General features: G+C 47.9%; 1 protein-coding gene across 1 annotated transcript in view; it reads left to right on the top strand.

Annotated features, from left to right (window-relative positions):
* Positions 1-18372, top strand: part of LOC112115942 (leucine-rich repeat-containing protein 7) — a 243760-nt gene that overhangs the window by 55664 nt on the left and 169724 nt on the right. Inside the window, exon 5 of the mRNA XM_029912345.1 lies at positions 13802-13891. Coding sequence (XP_029768205.1) covers positions 13802-13891 — 90 coding nt within the window. The remainder of the gene's footprint in view (positions 1-13801; positions 13892-18372) is intronic.

Below are 18372 nucleotides of genomic sequence, written 5' to 3'. Positions count from 1 at the left end.
CCACAGAGAGACATTATTCGTGCCAGTAAATTGAAACAAAAGCCACAGAGAGGCTGTGCTGTAGCATCATTACTTGCATGTCAATGGGTGTGAATTCTATCCAGTCATCCACTTAATGCACAAAGTCTGATCACTCTGGATTTTTGATGGGAGGGGTGAATTTTACTCTGATAAAAAAAATGCACTGTGTGTAGATTACACAAATACAAATACTTACTTTCCAATTTTGCATAACATATTTGAAAACCTTTCCTTCTTCTTTGTGGATTCCAAACGTGGGTGTGCATTTGCACCACTGTCCGTTGACCTGCACGTGCGTCAACTGCATCACATGTCTGAGGCTTTAAGAGGCCGTGTGGGTCTATGCCAGTCCAGTTCCCTCTTACTGCTGCATGGCCAGAATCAGAACCCCTGTTCCTCAGTGCTCCTAGCTTGCTACAAGTACTGCCTTTTTCACCTTTTTTCCTTGTACATAGTTTTTTCTTCTCTAGTTGTAGTTAGTTGTCCATTCAGATAGTTGCTAGTTGTTACTGTTTTGGACTTTCCCTCCCTTTGTGGGACTCTTCTGCAGCCTGGGGACTATCATAGAAGATTAGGATCGGAAGAGATCTCAGGAGGTCATCTAGTCCAACCCCCTGCTCAAAGCAGGACCAACCCCAACTAAATCATCCCACCCAGGGCTTTGTCAAGCTGGGCCTTAAAAACCTCTAAGAATGGAGATTCCACCACCTCCCTAGGTAACCCATTCCAGTGCTTCACCACCCTCCTAGTGAAATAGTTTTTCCTAACATCCAACTAGGCCTCCCCCACTGCAGACCATTGCTCCTTGTTCTTTCAAGCAAGGCGGGTTTAAGTTCTGTGGTTCGTGCCCTCGCTCCTTCTCTGTGAGTGACAAGCACCAATGTTGCCTTTACTGCTTGGGCAAAGTCCATATCACCGCTCGCTCCTCTATCTGCTGATCAATTCCGCCCCATACTCAGGAAGCTCAGGAGCTTCGCCTCCATAAGTTCCTCATGGAAGAAGCAATGTGGCCATGTGCCCCTTTGGATCCAGAACCGGTGGATCTGTCAGAGCACCCACCGGCAGCGGGCGCTTCCCCCAGTCCTTCCCACCCAGCGCCAGCGGTACCGCCACCTCTGCCCAAATCCCATTGTGTGCATAAGAAGCACACTCACTGGAACAAGGGCGGCTCCCCAACAGGGACTGCTGCTAAATACAGCGTTACCTCCCCACGCTGCACCAGGTTGGGTTGCGTGTTCGGAGCATAAATCAAAGCATCGTGCTCCGCTGGCACCATCCTTAGCCATGGTTTCCATCTCGACACCATCACCTCTGGCACTGTCCACACTGCGAGGACCATCCGGCCTGCCCATCTGATCTCGCGCGCACACCGGGACGTTTGTCCCCCCGACACTGATGGCTGAACTGCTGCTGCCGCTCGCTGGCTCTCCTCCGCATTCCGGACCACTGGTTAATCTCAGTCCTCCGTCTCTGGCTATGAAACACCTCTCCTGCTCATGGACTGCCCTGCGTCATCCCACCCCGCGCTGATAGGTCTGTCTCTGCCAGATCCATCTTCAGAGTCAGACTGGTCTTCCGAACAGGACCCAGCCTTCTTCCTGGCTCGCTCCTACAGCTTGGACCCCTGCAGCCAGCCCTCTCTGCCCTCCTATGACCCAGCAGCCAATCCATGGCTCGCCTACCCGCGGGGACCACTGATGCCTGTTGACCCCTATGCTCGGCCCTACTGGTCTGTTTGGGACCTATACTGCCTCTGCGGACTCTCGTCATGGCTGCAGCACTACCCGTGTCCACCTCCCATTGATCCCTCTGTCTATGAGGATCCACACGACGCTTCTGCTCTTCCGGTGCCCTCTGTGCCACCAGCACCATTGGCTCCCTCGGTCCCCACTGGCGCGTCTTCTCACCGGATGACATGCCCATTCCTCCTCCTCTCTCACCTCCGGATTACCACATCCAGTATGAGGACCTTCTCCGCCACATGGCAGCTGCCCTCAACCTCCCCCTGGAAGACATACAGGAACCCCATGATCAGCTCCTGGAAATTCTTTAGCCCCCTGGAACTTCCCGTACTGCCTTGCCCATACATGATGCCATCCTTGAACTAGCACAAGCGGTTTGGCACACTCTGGACTCCTGTGCCCTGACCCCAAAACAATCCAAGTGCAGATACTATGTGCCAGCCAACCATGTAGACCACCACCAAATTCCTTGGTGATCCAGGCAACCATGGAATGTGCCCACCAGCAACATCTTCGCTCCACCTCCTCGGACCAGGCGGCAAAGAAGCTTGGTCTTATTGGATATAAGGTCTACTGCTCTGTGGGCCTGCACTTCTGCAGTGCCAGTTACCAGGCCATCCTGGCAAAATATGACTTTCTTTCCTATAACAATCTTGTAGATTTTCAAGCCTTCCTACCACCCGATAAGCAGCAGCACTTCTTCGAGCGCTTGCTCATGTTGATTCCATTCTAGGTGTGCACATGCCCACTTGCGCAGTTGTCTGAGATTTTTGACTTAGCTGTATCCATAGGGTCAGCTGTGGCACCCTCTGGAGTGCCGTGCTCGTGCAGCAGTATATCAGGCGCTGCTGGCCCTACGCCCTTTCAGTTCCTTCTTACCGCCCATGGTGATTAGTCAGAGCGCCTTTCCCTGCTTGGCAAGGGCTAGCAGTTTTTATCTCAATCAACTTTATGCTTTGAAGCCTTTGTAAATAGTTTGTTTATAGTATTAGTTAAGTAGTTGTTAAGTGTAATTGTTAGTTAGCAGTTAGGGTTGCAGCAGGGACTTCGCCCCAGGAGGGGCATGCCTCGGTCTTCCGGGTTTAAGCCCTGCTCAGACTGCAATAGGCCTATACCTGTTAGTGACCCCCCACCCATAGCAGCTGTTTTAAGTGCTTGGGGGAGTCACACGTCAAAGATCGGTGCTAGATCTATAAAAACTTTCGGCCCCGAATCTAGAGGGAATTGGATATCTGTTTGAGGGCTCTCCTGATGGAGTCCGCACTTTGTCCAGCTTGCAAGCCGGCCTGCCAGGTTGCACTGAGCACCTTGGCCTCTGTGCGCAGCACACTGCTGGCAGCTGGTTGCTACCGGCACCGCTCCCCATCACCAGTGCGGAGGAAAAAGTCAAAGAAACACTTCCTGGCGCCAAGCAAAAAGGCCCAAGAGTAGTCGAGCAAGGGACCTGGGCCAAACTGCCAGGCCACTCCAGAGCCACATGTCCATGCCCCCCCGGTTGGGGCTCCCAGCCCCCTCAAAGGTCTGCCACTGACTCCTGGGAGCGGTATGGGACCCACACCCTTGGCACCATTGTCTTCCAAGGTGCAGAGAGCGCAGAGGTCTCCGCCTCCACCGCTATCGACTCGGGTGCCGCAGGACTCGGCTCAGGCTCCCCAAGAGGGCAAGCCAGACACTAAGATCCCTAAAGGGGCAGGGGAGCACCACAAGTCACTGGAGAAGAGGCAACAATCCTCCCCATCATGTTGTGGATCCCGAGACAGGTCCAACACTCGACCTCGGTCACCCAGACCAGTGTCAAGATCCCCTCGGCACTACTCACCTGCACGAGAACGTCATTCCCCGTATTATTCCCGGCACCGGTCATCCTCCTGTCGATTGTCCTCTCAATGTTGGTCCTGATGGCCAGCACAGTGGGAACGTTCCCCATCTCGGCTCCGGTCCCCCCCAGCACTGGTACCGATCTCCCCGGTACCGACAACCATCACCCATCTCTGGTCGTAGGTCACCAGTAGCCATGACTAGCAAGCAGACGCAGGCGTCGATGGCCCCTCCCTGGTCACTGGAAGGGCCAGTTCAGCCCATTGCCCAGGTCCCATTGGCGAGATTGGGCACTAGAGCCTGGGCCATTGTCTGCAGCACTACAGTGGTAGCACGGCCATGCCAGCACAGTGGCCTTACTGGAGCGCATGGGGAGTACTGGTGATGACGATGGCCCCTTCGCAGCGCTCTTTGGTTGCCGCTTCGGAGCATCGTTCGGCGGCAGTGATGGCACCGGGCTTGGTGCCGGGGACCTGTTCAGAGGTCGGGCGAAGGAGTCTGTGTCCACTCCTAAGTCTCCGTCTCTGGAGGTGGTAGAACACCCGGGACGCCCTCCAGCAGTCCAATCTTCCTCATCATCAATGGACAAGGTGGTTGTGGGGCCTCCGAGGGCTAGCGCGCTGGACGACTTCAAGGAACACGAGGCTCTACTTCGGCACGTGGCTGAGGATTTTGGCCTGGAGGTGCAGGAGATGATGGAGCAGGAGGATACGTTCTTTAATGTCCTCTCAGCCTCTGTGCCTACCCGGGTTGCCCTACCCGTACATGAAAGAGTTCTTAAAATTGCCAAGGGCCTATGGCAAACCCCTTCTTCCATCCCTCCCACCTCCAAAAGGGCTGAAAAGAAGTACTTTGAATACCTCTATACTCACCCACCCCAAGGCTCGCTGGTTGTGTCTGTGGCCAATGAAAAAGACAAACAGGGTCACACCTCCTCGATTCCCAAGAACAAAGAGGCCAAAAGACTCGATCTCTTTGGGAGAAAAATTTATTCAATGTCCAGCTTACAGTTTCGGGTGGCGAACCATCAGACCCCGTTGGGCAGATATATTTTTACTCTCTGGGATGCTCTGTGCAAGTTCCAGGAATCTCTCCCGCAGGGTCTGGCCCAGGAGTTTGGCACCCCTACCGCCAAAGCCCTGGCAGCCTTGTCAGGGCTCTGCAAGAAGAAGGGACACTAGTTTCAGTCGTCGCCGCCCTTCTTCCTCTTGCTCACCTGCGCAACCAGGTCCCGCCAAGCACTTAGGGGCCAGAAGTGCTTGTCTTGAGGGTGCGCTCGAGAGCGACGCCCCAGTCAGTTACCCAGATCCTCCGTGTTCTTTCCTCGACTGTCTCTGCTCCTACCATTCAGCTTGGTTGCGGGTAACCTTGGACCATTGGGTCCTGGATATAATATCTTGGGGCTATACCCTGCAATTTACAGCTGCCCCTCCCTCTCACCCACCTCCATCCCTCCTCAGGGACTGTTCTCATGAGCAACTCCTCTTTCAGGAGGTCGAAAAGCTCCTGCGCCTGGGGGCTGTGAAGGAGCCCTTAGGACGTGGAAGGCCGAGGATTCTACTCCCATTTCTTCCTAATCCCGAAGGCAAAACGGGGACTAAGACCCATCCTGGACCTGTGTCACCTCAACAAGTCTCTCAAGAAGTTGAAGTTCTGCATGGTTTCCCTGGCCTCCATCATCCCCTCCCTGGATCCAGGAGACTGGTACGCTGCTCTCGACTTAGAGGGCTAGATCTCATGTCTCCATATTCCCAAGGCACAGGTGTATCCTCCGTTTTATAGTGGCCGGACACCATTTCCATTTCCAGTTCATGGCACTGCCTTTTGGCCTGTCTTCAGTACCCAGGGTGTTCACAAAATGCGTGGCACCAGCAGTGGTTTATCTGAGACAGGGTCCAAATTTTCCCGTATCTCGACGACTGGCTCATCAAGGGCAGATCTCCAGAGCAAGTGCAAAGGAGCCTGATCTGGTGCGTTCCACCTGCTGCAATCTGAGTCTGTTGATAAACATGCAAAAGTCCATGTTAATGCCAGTCCAGCGCATAGAGTTTATCAGAGCGATTCTCGACTCCACGCAGGCCAGAGCCTTTCTTCTGAAAGCGTGATTTCAGGCCATGTCGGACCTGATCTCCCATGTAAAGAACCACCCGCTCACCATGGCCTACACCTGCGTGTGACTGCTGGGCCACATGGCTGCCTGCACGTACCTGGTCAGCCATGCTCGACTTCATCTACGGCCTCTGCAAGCGTGGATGGCCTTGGTCTATATCCCCAGCAGGCATGCCCTGGACCGAGTGGTCATGGTGCCGAACCACATCCTTTCATCCCTGGACTGGTGTCTGAATCCTGAGTCAGTGCTGCAGGGAGTTCCCTTTGTGACCCCGTCACTGATCCTGGTCTCAGATGTGTCAGATCTGGGCTTGGGGAGCCCACTTGGGCAAGCTCAGCATACAGGGTCATTGGTTTTGACATGATCTAGCCCTTCATATCAACATCAGAGAGCTCAGAGCGGTTTGCCTGGCCTGCCAGGCTTTGTTGCCCCCACCTGAAAGGCAAGGTGGTGCAGGTCCTGACGGACAATATCGCCACGATGTATTACATCAACAGGCAGGGCGGTGCCAGGTCTTCGGCCCTTGTCGGGAGGCGCTTAGCCTTCGGGACTTGTATGAGTGGCATGCCATTCATCTGGTAGCCGCCCACCTACCTGGAAGCGAGAACGTCTTGGCAAATCGCCTCAGCAGGACCTTCTTGTCTCGTCACGAATGGTCGCTCCATCTGGAGGTGGTCAGCCTAATCTTTAACAGGTGGGGGACTCCCCAGGTGGACCTCTTCGTGTCCAGGTGGAACAGAAAATGCCATGCGTTCTGTTCTCGGAGGGAAGGGACAAGGGATCCCTGTCAGACGCTTTCTTGCTCCTGTGGTCGGGAGTGCTGCTGTACGCCTTCCATTAATCCATAGGGTCCTGGTAAAGGTGAAGACGTTTGCTTTGTCTTACATCCTGATAGCCCTAGCATGGCCTCGCCAGCACTGATTCATCATACTGCTAAATCTTTTGGCAGCAGCCCCGCTGCAGCTGCCTCTTCAGCTGGATTTGCTGTCCCAGAGCCATGGCAATTTGCTGCATCCAAACCTGGCGGCGCTGCACTTGACAGGTTGGCTACTGCATGGCTAAGTTTGGACGAACAGGCGAGTTCTGCTGGTGTCCAACGGTTTTGCTGGGCAGCAGGAAACCCTCCACCAGGGCAACCTACTTGGTGAAATGGAAACAATTCACATGTTGGGCCTCAGATTGGCACATTTGGGCTGAAGTGGCCCCGTTGCAGGATATCTTGGACTATTTGCTGCACGTTAAGCCTGTCCGTCCCTCTCTTTGGTCAAAGTCCACCTGGCAGCCATTTCAGCGTTCCACCCTCCATTTCAAGGCAGGTCGGTCTTCGCCCATCATATGGTGGAGCAGTTCTTGAAAGGTCTGGAGTGCCTCTACTCACACGTCCAGGACCCGGTCCCCCCTTGGGACCTGAATCTTGTGCTGTCAAGGCTCATGCATCCTCCCTTCGAATCCTTGGCTTCCTGCTCCCTCCTGCTTCTCTCCTGGAAGGTTTCTTTATTGGTCACTATAACTGCGGCCTGCAAGGTGTCCGAGATCAGGGCGCTCACCTGGGAACCATCTTATACAGTCTTCTACAAGGATACGGTCCAGTTGCACCCACACCCGGCATTTCTGCACAAGGTCATTTCCCAGTTTCATACTGGTCAGGACATATACTTACCAGTCTTCTGTCTCAAGCCTTATGTGTCAGATGAAGAATGAGGCTGCATACCCTGAACGTCAGGCAGGCGCTGGCCTTCTACATAGACAGAATGAAGCCATTCCGTAAGTCAATGCAGTTGTTTGTTGCTTATGAGCTGGCAAAGGTGCCTCTGCCAGTGCTCGTGACAGCTCACTCAACTAGGGTGCTGGCATAATCGGCAGCCTTCCTGGCGCAGGTGTCGATCCAATAAATCTGTCGGCCTGCTACCTGGTCATCCATCCACACGTTTTCATCTCATTACATGCTTACCCAGCAAGCTTGAGATGACCTTGGCTTTGGCAGAGCAATATTGCAAGCGGCAAGACTGTGAACTCTGAGCCCACCTTTGTGGATACTGCTTTTGAGTCACCCTAGAATGGAATTGACATGAGCAAGCACTCGAAGAAGAAAAAACAGTTACCCGCCTTTTCATAACTGTTGTTCTTCAAGATGTGTTGCTCATGTCCATTCCATTATATGCCCTCCTGCCCCTCTGTTGGAGTTGTCGGTAAGAAGGATCTGAGAGGGCGTAGGGCTGGCGGCGCCTAATGTACCGCTGCTTGAGTGCGGCACTCCAGAGGGCACCATAGCCAACTCTGTGGATACTGCTAAGTCAAAAATCTCCAATAACTGCGCACGTGGGCACACGCACAGCTAGAATGGAATGGACATGAGCAGCACATCTCAAAGAACAACAGTTATGAAAAAGTGGGTAACCGTTTTTTTTCAACACCTCTTAGACGAGCGCAAATTAGTGACCAAGATAGTCCTTCAAGCCGCAGTCGATGCTGCTGACACTGCCTCCCACTCCGTGGCTTCCGGACTGGTGTTCCGCTGTGACTTCTGGCTGCAGTCCAGTGGTTTCCTGAAGGAGGTCCAAACCACACTTGAGGACCTCCCTTTCAATAACCAAAAACTCTTCAGTAACAAAACTGATGAATCCTTAAGGGAATGGAGGGACTCTTGGGTCACCCTCTGGTTGCTGGGCCTCTATACCTCCGCCCCTACCTACAGGTGGCGCTGGTTGTCTTTCTGACCCCATCCCTGCACTACCTACCAGTCTCCTCACACTGCTTTGCTGCCCTTACTGCTCTTATCGCACAACTACACCACCGATCATGCACGCGTGTTTGCCAGTGCTTCTCCCTCTTAGGCCATATGACTGCCTGTACTGCAATCACTCTGTTTGCTCGCTTGCATATGCGTTGCCTCCAACTGTAGCTATGCTCAACCTACAACCTGCAAAGGGATGCGCTCACCAAGCTCACTCATCCCCCCCCCCCTGTCCTGGCCTCCCTGTCCTGGTGGTGCAACCCGTCCACGGTCCTCACAGGCATTCCATTCGCACTTCCTATGCCTCTCTCTACTCTCACCACTGATGCCTCGCTAGCAGGCTGGGGAGCCCACTTGGACAGTTGCATGGCCCAGGGCCTCTGGGCACCCCGAGAGGCAAGGATGCACATCAACATCCTGGAACTAATCCGTTTTGCCTCCCAGGCCTTTCTGCCACTCCTCTGTTCCTGCCATGTCCAGGTGTTGTCCAGCAACATGGCGGTGGTCGTCTATGTCAACAAGCAGGGCGGGGCCTGGTCCCCCTCCCTCTGTGTGGAGGGCATTCACCTTTGGAATTGGTGCCTCCGACACAGCATCACCCTCCATTCTCTACACCTTCCTGTCATGAACAACTTTCTAGTGGACGAGCTCAGTCACTTCTTCCATGCCAATCATGAGTGGGAAATCCACGATCTGCTCCATCTTTCGCCAGTGGGGCATGCCTCGATGGGACCTCTTTGCCACAGCAACCAACCACAAACTTTCCACTCTTCTACCGCCCTCAGTTCCAGCTCGCAGGGAGATGCCTTTCTCATTCCCTGGACCAATGTGCTCTGTTATGCCTTCCCCCTCCATTCTCCTGCTTCCCCAGGTCCTGCGCAAGATCTGGCGGGATCGGGCAACGGTCACTATCACCTCCAGACGGCGCATCAGTGAACTGGTAGCCATGATGGTGGGACTGCCCTTCACCATCTTCCACCGTGACAAGGTCTCCCTACCCCTTCATCCCAAATTTCTTCCAAAAATGGTCTCCCCATTCCACCTCAACCAGTGTGTTCACTTACCCACCTTCTAATCTAAGCCGCATGCCTCCTTTAGGGAGTGCATGCTGCACTCCCACAAGGTCTGCTGAGCACTAGCCTTCTACCTCCAGCACACCCGTGACTTCTGCGCCTCCCCTAGTCTCTTCCTCGCCATCGCTGACCACTTTCAAGGCTGCGCTCTCTCTCATCGCAACGTCTCTCCCACTGGATCTCCAGCTGCATTGCGGACTGTTATGCTCCCTCTGGTTCCCCCCCTCGGCCCCTGCAAGGAGTCACAGCCCACTCCATGTGGGCTCATGCTGCCACGTCAGCTTTCCTTGCAGATGTCCCATGGCAGGACAGGTGCCAGGCAGCCACTTGGTCCTCCGTCCAAACCTTTACCACTCATTATGCCTCACCCCGCCGCGGTGGCGGATGCGGCTGTTTGCTTTGCCATCCTTCTGACTGTGACTTCTGGAGAGCCCTTGCACCCGCCTCTGCACTGAGTACTGCTTGCTACTGTCCCGTGTTTGGAATCCACATAGGGACCATCACATGAAGAAGAAGAGATTACTTACAGTAACTGGAGGTTCTTTGAGATATGTGGTCCCTATCTGGATTCCAATCCCACTCTCCATCCCCTCTGCTCTGGGCTTTGCTACTGCCTGGTAAGAGGGAACTGGAGTGGCGTTGACCCTCATCACCTCTTAAAGCCTCGGATGTCGACGCATGTGCGGGTCAGTGGACACTACTATGAACAGTTCCGGCACATGGCACGCATGTACACCCACGTTTGGAATCCAGATAGGGAACACAGATCTCAAAGAACCTCCAGTTACAGTAAATAACCTTCTGTTGTTATTCTTCCAAGGTCCCAAACCTGCAAAGATTTACAGGTAAGTATGTTCATAGGTCTTTGGGAGGGTCAAGACCCAAGTTTTGAGTTTAAGATTTTCTACTTTTCCCCTGTAAAAATCGATAACATAAACAAACATACCAAACAACGCAGAATGCAATATCGTACTATTTTTGATGCTTGGTGTCACCAACTGCTGGAAGCATATGTAAAGGGAAAAGTCATTTTCGAACACACACACACACACACACACACACTCAAAATGGACGTTTAAACATTTTAAAACACCAGCTATGGTAATGAGTTACTAATTAGTATGCAATAGATGCAACAGATAAGCAGAGAGCTCTTTAATAACATGTGACATTCAAATTAATGGGTTTTATGCACAAGCACAACTGCAGAATCAGGGTCTAAGATTATTGTATAGGTCCTGTGCAAGCTAGAAAAAAAGAGATGGCTGAAATGTTGGTAAGAGCATTTGTTTCAGGTGCTCATTAAATGTAATTTCTTGTTTTATGGTATATTTGTGTGGTTTCCTCCAGTAGATTTTATTGTCCAAAGTTTTGTTCTAAAATTACATTGCCATTTTAAATATACATATATGTTCTTTTAATGATTGTGGATTTTAAAGTCTGTAAATGTAGCTTTCCAGGTTATTAACCTTTGACAGAAAATGCAATGGCACTTACTGAGTTATTGATCTATATATTATGATTTGCCCTATAGCGTATTATGAAGACACTCAAAATTAAACACTGACGTAAAGAAAAGATGAAATCTTGTGTTAATTGAGTTATTTGGCCAAGGACTCAAAATTCATTCCTGTATTAATCTGAAACCTAAAACTGGTTATAAATTAAATGATCACATTTTGAAAAATAAGTGCCTAATCTTGCAAACCCTGACTTATGTAAGGACTGTCACGTGAATAAGGGTTCCTCCAATCAGGCCCCTAGTTCATACAGAATATATGGTGTGGTAGATTGTTTTAAAATGAATGCTAGTGTTCATTGAATAATTGCCAGATTATAGTGTGATAATAAAAAATTGCAAGAGATAATGTAATATTTGAGCTCTTTGATGTGACAGTGTTTGGCTTGGCATCTGTAGCATCTTTTTCATTATTTTGAGGTATAAGACCTTCTATTTAGTGGGCTCGGTTCTTGTAATCCCGTTAAAGTCAGTGGCTAAATGCTTAATTTTCCCACCTCAATATTATCTAAATAATGTACTGTTGTGTGGAATTTCCTTGGGTTGCCTAGCCAATATACCTAGATAACTCCATTCTGCCCAAACAGTGACTGGGTTTGCATGCCACCAGGTTGAAAATGTTATGCATTCTGCAACATGTTGTAGCTTTAAAGGTGCCATATAGGAGTGGATGCCCATTCCCCCAACAGGGGTAGTCCCGGGCAAGCATAGTTTATTTTGTGCCAGTCTCTCTTGCCTTCATCTGATGCCAGGGGGATGCTTGTGGGTGGGGAGCCAATTGGAAGGTCTCTAGGGATATGTCTACACTGCAGTTTTTAGACCTGCAGCCTGAGCCCCAGGAGCTTAAACCTATGTCAATTGACCTGGGCTCTGAGACTTTCTGCTCCAGGAATTTTATTGCAGTGTAGACTTACCCTAGGAGACTGTTCTACCCAGCAGCCCAGTGGCTGCTCTAAGTTGTGCAGAGGGCCAGTTTAGCTCACCTTGGCTGGCCCAGGGTTGGGAGATTTGGCTCTGAGACACCTTCGTTTCCCTCCTCTCAGCATGACTCAGCTCAGTAATGAGCCCAAAGTTCTCAGCAGCAACAGGATCACACCACTTCTTGAAAGTGAGAACAGGCGTTCGCATGGCCCTTTTGTGGCCGGTGTTGCAACATATTTACATGTCAGATAGGCTAAACATTCATATTGCCTCTTCATGCTTTGGCCACCATTCCAGAGGACATGCTTCCATGCTGATGATGCGTGTTAAAAAAAATGCATCAATTAAATTTGTGACTGTACTCTGTGGGGGGAGAAATGTATGTCTCCTGCTCTGTTTTACCTGCATTCTGCATATATTTCATGTTATAGCACTCTCGGATGATGACCCAGCACACGTTCGTTTTAAGAACACTTTCACAGCAGATTTGACAAAACGCAAAGAAGGTACCGAAGTGAGATTTCTTAAAATAGCTACAGCACTCACACAAGGTTTAAGAATCTGAAGTGCCTTCCAACATCTGAGAGGGACGTGACGTGGAGCATGCTTTTAGAAGTCTTAAAAGAGCAACACCCTGATACGGAAACTACAGGACCCAAACCACCAAAAAGGAAAATGAACCTTCTGCTGGTGGCATCTGACTCATGATGATGAAAATGAACATGCATCAGTCCGCACTGCTTTGGATCGTTATCAAGCAGAACCCGTCATCAGCATGGAAGCATGGCTGGAATGGTGGTTGAAGCATGAAGGGACATATGAATCTTTACGTGCTTACCCAGCAAGCTTGAGATGACCTTGGCTTTGGCAGAGCAATATTGCAAGCGGCAAGACTGTGAACTCTGAGCCCACCTCTGTGGATACTGCTAAAATATCTTGCAATGCCATCTACAACAGTGCCATGTGAACGCCTGTTCTCATTTTCAGGTGACATTGTAAACAAGAAGCAGGCAGCAGTATCTCCTGCAAATTGTACCCAATCTTGTTTGTCTGAGTGATTGGCTGACCAAGAAGGAGGACTGAGTGAACTTTTGTATGCTCTAAAATTTTACATTGTTTTATTTTTGAAGGCAGTTTTTTTGTACATAATTCTACATTTTTAAGTTCAACTTTCATGACAAAGAGATTGCACTACAGTACTTGTATGAGGTGAATTGAAAAATACATTTTTTTTTTTACAGTGCAAATATTTGTAATAAAAAATAAATATAAAGTGAGCACTGTACACTTTGTATTCTGTGTTGTAATTGAAATTAATATATTTGAAAATGTAGTAAACATTCAAAAATATTTAAAATAAATTGTATTCTATTGTTTTTAACAGTGCGATTAATCATGCAATTAATTTTTTTAATCGCTTGACAGCCCTAATGTATATACAATTACATTACTACCTTTATCATCAAAAGACATGCTATATCATAGAGAAATAGAGCCCCATTCAAGAAGTTATGAAAAGTGAAGCACTCAGCATATGCTTGCCATTTCAGTAAAAAAAAAAAAAAAATCCTCTGATAAAAAGCTTAAAATAGGACAAGAGAGAAGGATGAAGCCACTTTAATGTGTCAGGCACATAAATTTAATCCTGTGACAGTAACAGGGAAAAGTTGTGTGCTATTTGTTTTAATAACAAGCAAAAATGCCATCTGTAACAAGTTTCTCAATAAATTCTTCTTTTACATAAGCTGTGTAGCTAAGGGGTGTGAGGGTGGAGAACTTATCATGCTTCTCCTTAGAGATTTATATTTGCATTGTTTCTATAGCAACTCAGATTCAAGGACTAAATCTTTAACTCCTTTTTAGGCTGCCAGATGGTTTCACACAGCTTCTAAACTTGACCCAGCTCTACCTAAATGATGCCTTTCTGGAGTTTCTTCCAGCTAACTTTGGAAGGTAAGTTAATTGTTAAACCACATCACCACTTCACAAGCAATTGATTTAGTTTTAAAAGATCATTTAGAAGCGGTGTGCATGAAAAACAAAAAATATATGATTGTTAGTCCCTGCAATCCAGTTTTGATGAATGATAGGAGGTAGGAGTGGAACTGGTTTCAGCTGGGTGGTTGGGGAAGAGATCTTGAGTAGTGGGGAGCTGTTAAGTGAGTTAGGAAGAGATGGATGTGGGAAGAGGAATAGTGCCAAGCTAGAGGACAGTAGAATAAAAGCAGTTAGACTGATGACCTCCAGAACTAGCTACTGTGTGCCAGCACTGTGTAAGCAACTTGGTTTACTGCAATACTTTGATCCAGCTTCTCAGTGGCCAGTGTTTGTGCTTCTCTTTGCTTGTTCTTGACCAAAAGTGACTGCTACTTTTTGGTCAAAAGGACAGAAGGAACAAAGTAAAATCTGTTCTGGTAGTGTCTATTTCTGGTTGCTTCCTCTGGTGAGGAATCCAAGGGCTGCCGGTCAGGAAGAAACAGAAAAATTAAATGTGTGTGGCAGAGTGAGCAAAAGTAGAGATGTGAAAGTGAGAGCCAGAGAAGAAAGAGGAAAAAGGGAATGTAGACTGATTGATAGATAGAGAGAAGAAATGAACAGAGTAGTAAGAAGACAAAGCTGAGAAAATAGAAAAATAGAAAACCCAGGAGCAGGGGGAAAAAAAACTAGAAATAAGAGAAGTTGGAGCAGGCGATACTTAAAAAAAAGCTGAGTCTGCAGAAACAGAGTAGCAAATACAGTTTGAGTGTTGGCAATAAGGATGTTGGAAAGGCACTATTGCACATGTTGCCCTTGGAAACTGCCTTGAAGTTGGCTAGATCATTGACCCGGCAATGTCTGCGCAATTCTTGAATGCTTTGTGGTAGATGGCAGACAGTACTAGCTATGATTGACCACACAGTAATTGGAATGGTGTTTGGACTGAACAAATCATCACTGTTTGTTATTTCACTTTTTTCTGTTCTGCTCTCTGCGTGTGCAGTGTAGCCACTCCAATGACTGCTGAAAGAGACAGGCTAATTTCAAGATATTGCCAGCATCTCTGTTTGGATTTCCACCTCAGTGTAACCAATTGTAGGCCCAATCCTGAAGTCCAGATTTAAATAGAACTTCTATCGCATCAAGGGAAGTTTTGCTTGAGTAAGGATTGCAGGATTTTACCCTGTATTACCATACATTGTGTACGTACAGTAAATATGTAAAGTACACTTACCTTATGTGTTGAGGCTATAGAACAGGGGTGGGAAAACTTTTTGGCCTGAGGGCCACATCTGGGTGTGGAAATTGTATGGCGGGCCATGAATGCTCATGAAATTGGGGATTAAGGTGCAGGAGGGGGTGAGGGCTCCTGCTTGGGGTGCGGGCTCTGGGGTGGAGTTGGGGATGAGGGGTTGGGGGGTGCAGGAGGGTGCTCCGAACTGGGACCGAGGGGGTTCGAGGGCAGGAGGGGGATCAGGGCTGGGGCGGGGGGTTGGGACGCAAGAGGGGGTCAGGGGTGCGGGGTCAGGGGTGCAGGCTCCGGGTGGTGCTTACCTCAAGCAGCTCCCAGAAGCAGCAGCATGTCCCCCATCTGGCTCCTACGTGGAGGCGCCTTTCCTGCAGCTCCCATTGGCCGCGGTTCCTACGCATAGGAGCCGGGAGCTCGAGGGCTGGATGAAAACATCTGGAGGGCCAGATGCGGCCCTTGGGCCATAGTTTGCTCACCCCAATATAGAAATTGTCATACATGGTGGTGTGGTATAAAGGTTTTATCAATTTGGGTTGGGGATGATCATACTATTCATGAGTAGTTAAGCCACAAATTACTTATGCAGATCATCTCAAATGAATGTTGACAAAATCTTTCATGTTTTTTGTAAGCTGCAAAATATGTTTCAGAAAAAACTATTTTAGGAATACTTTTAGATTTATTTTTTAAAAAAGTGTATTGGGAGTATTTCTTGTAACCTTCTGCGTATAAAGCTGGTTGCCTTAGTTACCATGAGTCTGATTGTACAGGGCTCAGAGGGAGCCATAAAAGCTCTGATAATAACTTAAAATAGTTTTTCTATATATAAAAAAGTCATGACTTCAAAGTCTGCTATCTTAGGAAGTAAATGCTGGGTCCCATTGGTAATCTGGGAATTTCTCTTTCCAATGGTATTAAACCTTTTTCTAGCCCTGCAGGATAATGAGGTATTGAATTTTAAGCTGCTACATTTTTTGTACTTCAAAACACTGACCCAGAACTGAATCTTACCAGTCCTGGGCTTTGGACAGGAGTAATTTGAGAAAAAATTCCCGCTTAAAAAGAAACAGGAAGAAAAATGTTGGCTGTTTTAGCTTGCTCTGGGGTTTGAAATATTTGAGTAAATCTCAAGGGAGATGGTTTTATGTGGAGGGCAGGCAATGTGGTCAAAGATCAGTGGAAAATATATGCATGACATGCTTCTGCAGTTTAACACCAGGATATCCCCTCAATATATAGTACATATTGCATTTATCATGCACTTTGATTGTTTTCCTTCCCTCAGAGGTCTGTACAGTTAGACTCATGGTACATAGGGAGCCTGACTTTAGAGGTAGAGGGGTATAAAAAATAATATCAACAAAATCACTCAAAAACCCTCTAAAATTTTCTGAAATATCTTTCCCTGGCATATACAGAAAGGATAGTGTGGTGTAAACTAAAGATTTCAGTGTCATGGCTTTTGGCTGGCCTCACTACTTAGGAGTGGCAAACTTGCAAAAGAATTATGCGGGTTAACCCAGTTTAACAGAACCCTTTACTAAGTTCAGGCCTGAGCAGAGTGGAATCAGTCAATCATGGGAAGACAATGCTTGGTACAAATTTTTCATGCTCCCAAAACACTTAAGAGAATTCTGTTTCAATTTAGCATATGGGCCCAAAGAGTCAAAGGTGTTAACATGACCCTGAAACTGTCCAACATTACAGTTTTAAACACAGTTTGTGGTTTGGTATATAGAGACTTCAGCCCACATAGTACCTTGGCAAATACACCATTATTTTTTTAACCTTTTATTAAGGATACAGAAAAGAAGACAGACAATTAAAGCACTGGAAATGTAAAGTTTTAAATAAGGCTTTAATTTTAACAATATCCCTTGTTCCCTTTCTCTTTAGCTGAAGAGTTTTTAGAAGGAAAAACCCCCTTGTTTGACAGTCTCTTAGATGGTATTAAAGATGGTAATAATAATTAACTTTTCAGGGGAAAAGAGAAGAAGTTAGTTAAGATGGACTGGAGCTGTTGTTGTTCCAGTCCTGTTTCCTAGAAGACAAAACAAGACAAACACAAAAGGGGAAAGAAAATAACAGCTCAGATAGAAAATGCAGCTTGTGTCTCTCGTGTTGAGACTCACTTGCAACTTACTTCTGGAGAAACATAGGCCCAGCATGTGGTCTTGTCAACCACTCCAAGACCTGGCAAACTTGTACCAGCATCCGTTGTTTAGAGAATTGCATTTTGCTGCCTCTTTCTGGCCACAGGCTTACAGAAGTGTTGAAAAATATACAGTCCTGGTCAGCTAAGTCAGACTCGTACTAGACAGAAGGAAAAAGGAGAGAGAGAGAGAGAGAGAGAGAGAGAAAAGAAAAGAAATAAGGTAGGGAATGAAAAGGACACATTGGTGGAAGAGGGTGTGGAGACTAAATCAGCCATTATCATGAGTAGCCTCCATCCATTTATCTGTATTCCCCCCAAAGTCTCTCTTTTTTTTTAAGAACCCTAAAAGGGAGTGTTGGGTGGAATAGCCCATTCTCTCAATCTTTTATCCACCAATTGGAACTAATTTCGGACACAATAATTTTGGTTAATTGATTTCTGGTCTCACATTGTTCTTTGTCTACCAGGCATGTTTTTAACACAGTCCTTGAATTATAATATCAGTAGACCTTTTTGTTTGAACGTATTCAGTCTTTGCCTCTTTTTTGCACCTTTCCCCATCTGCATTTATTGTAATAGGTTACCATGGCATCTTATGAACTTTCTCTCACTTTTTACAGTTGAGCTTATAATTAGGCTTTATTTGCAGGCCTAATTATTGCAACAGTTAACACTCCACAGATTCTCTACAGCTGAAATTGTAGGACTTTGGGTCAGGAGTAGAGATCCCTTGACTCCTATACCCTTCACCACTGGGGTTAACAATGGTCTAAGATAAAAGAACCCAGGAATAGCGGCATGATTTGAAGTCCATTGAAGTCAATGGCTGGCATTTGATGGTCACCATGGCTGAGCACTGGAACAGGCCCTTAAAGCCAAAAACTTTTGAGTTCTAATCCTGGATCCTCAACCCCCATTTTGTGTGTCCCTGTTTTGTCTCTGTTTTCCCATTTGTGAACTTGCTGTTCTACCTCAAAGGGTGTTGTGAGTATTCATTATTTAATATTTGTACAATGTTTTGAAGATGTAAATTACTGCAGTATAGAGACCCTA

This window comes from Terrapene carolina, unplaced genomic scaffold, assembly GCF_002925995.2.
Source record: "Terrapene carolina triunguis isolate 2854851 unplaced genomic scaffold, T_m_triunguis-2.0 Scaffold210, whole genome shotgun sequence".
Classification (NCBI taxonomy): domain Eukaryota; kingdom Metazoa; phylum Chordata; order Testudines; family Emydidae; genus Terrapene; species Terrapene triunguis.
The sequence above is the reverse complement of the archived record's forward strand: the minus strand, read 5'-3'. Positions and strand labels throughout refer to the sequence as shown.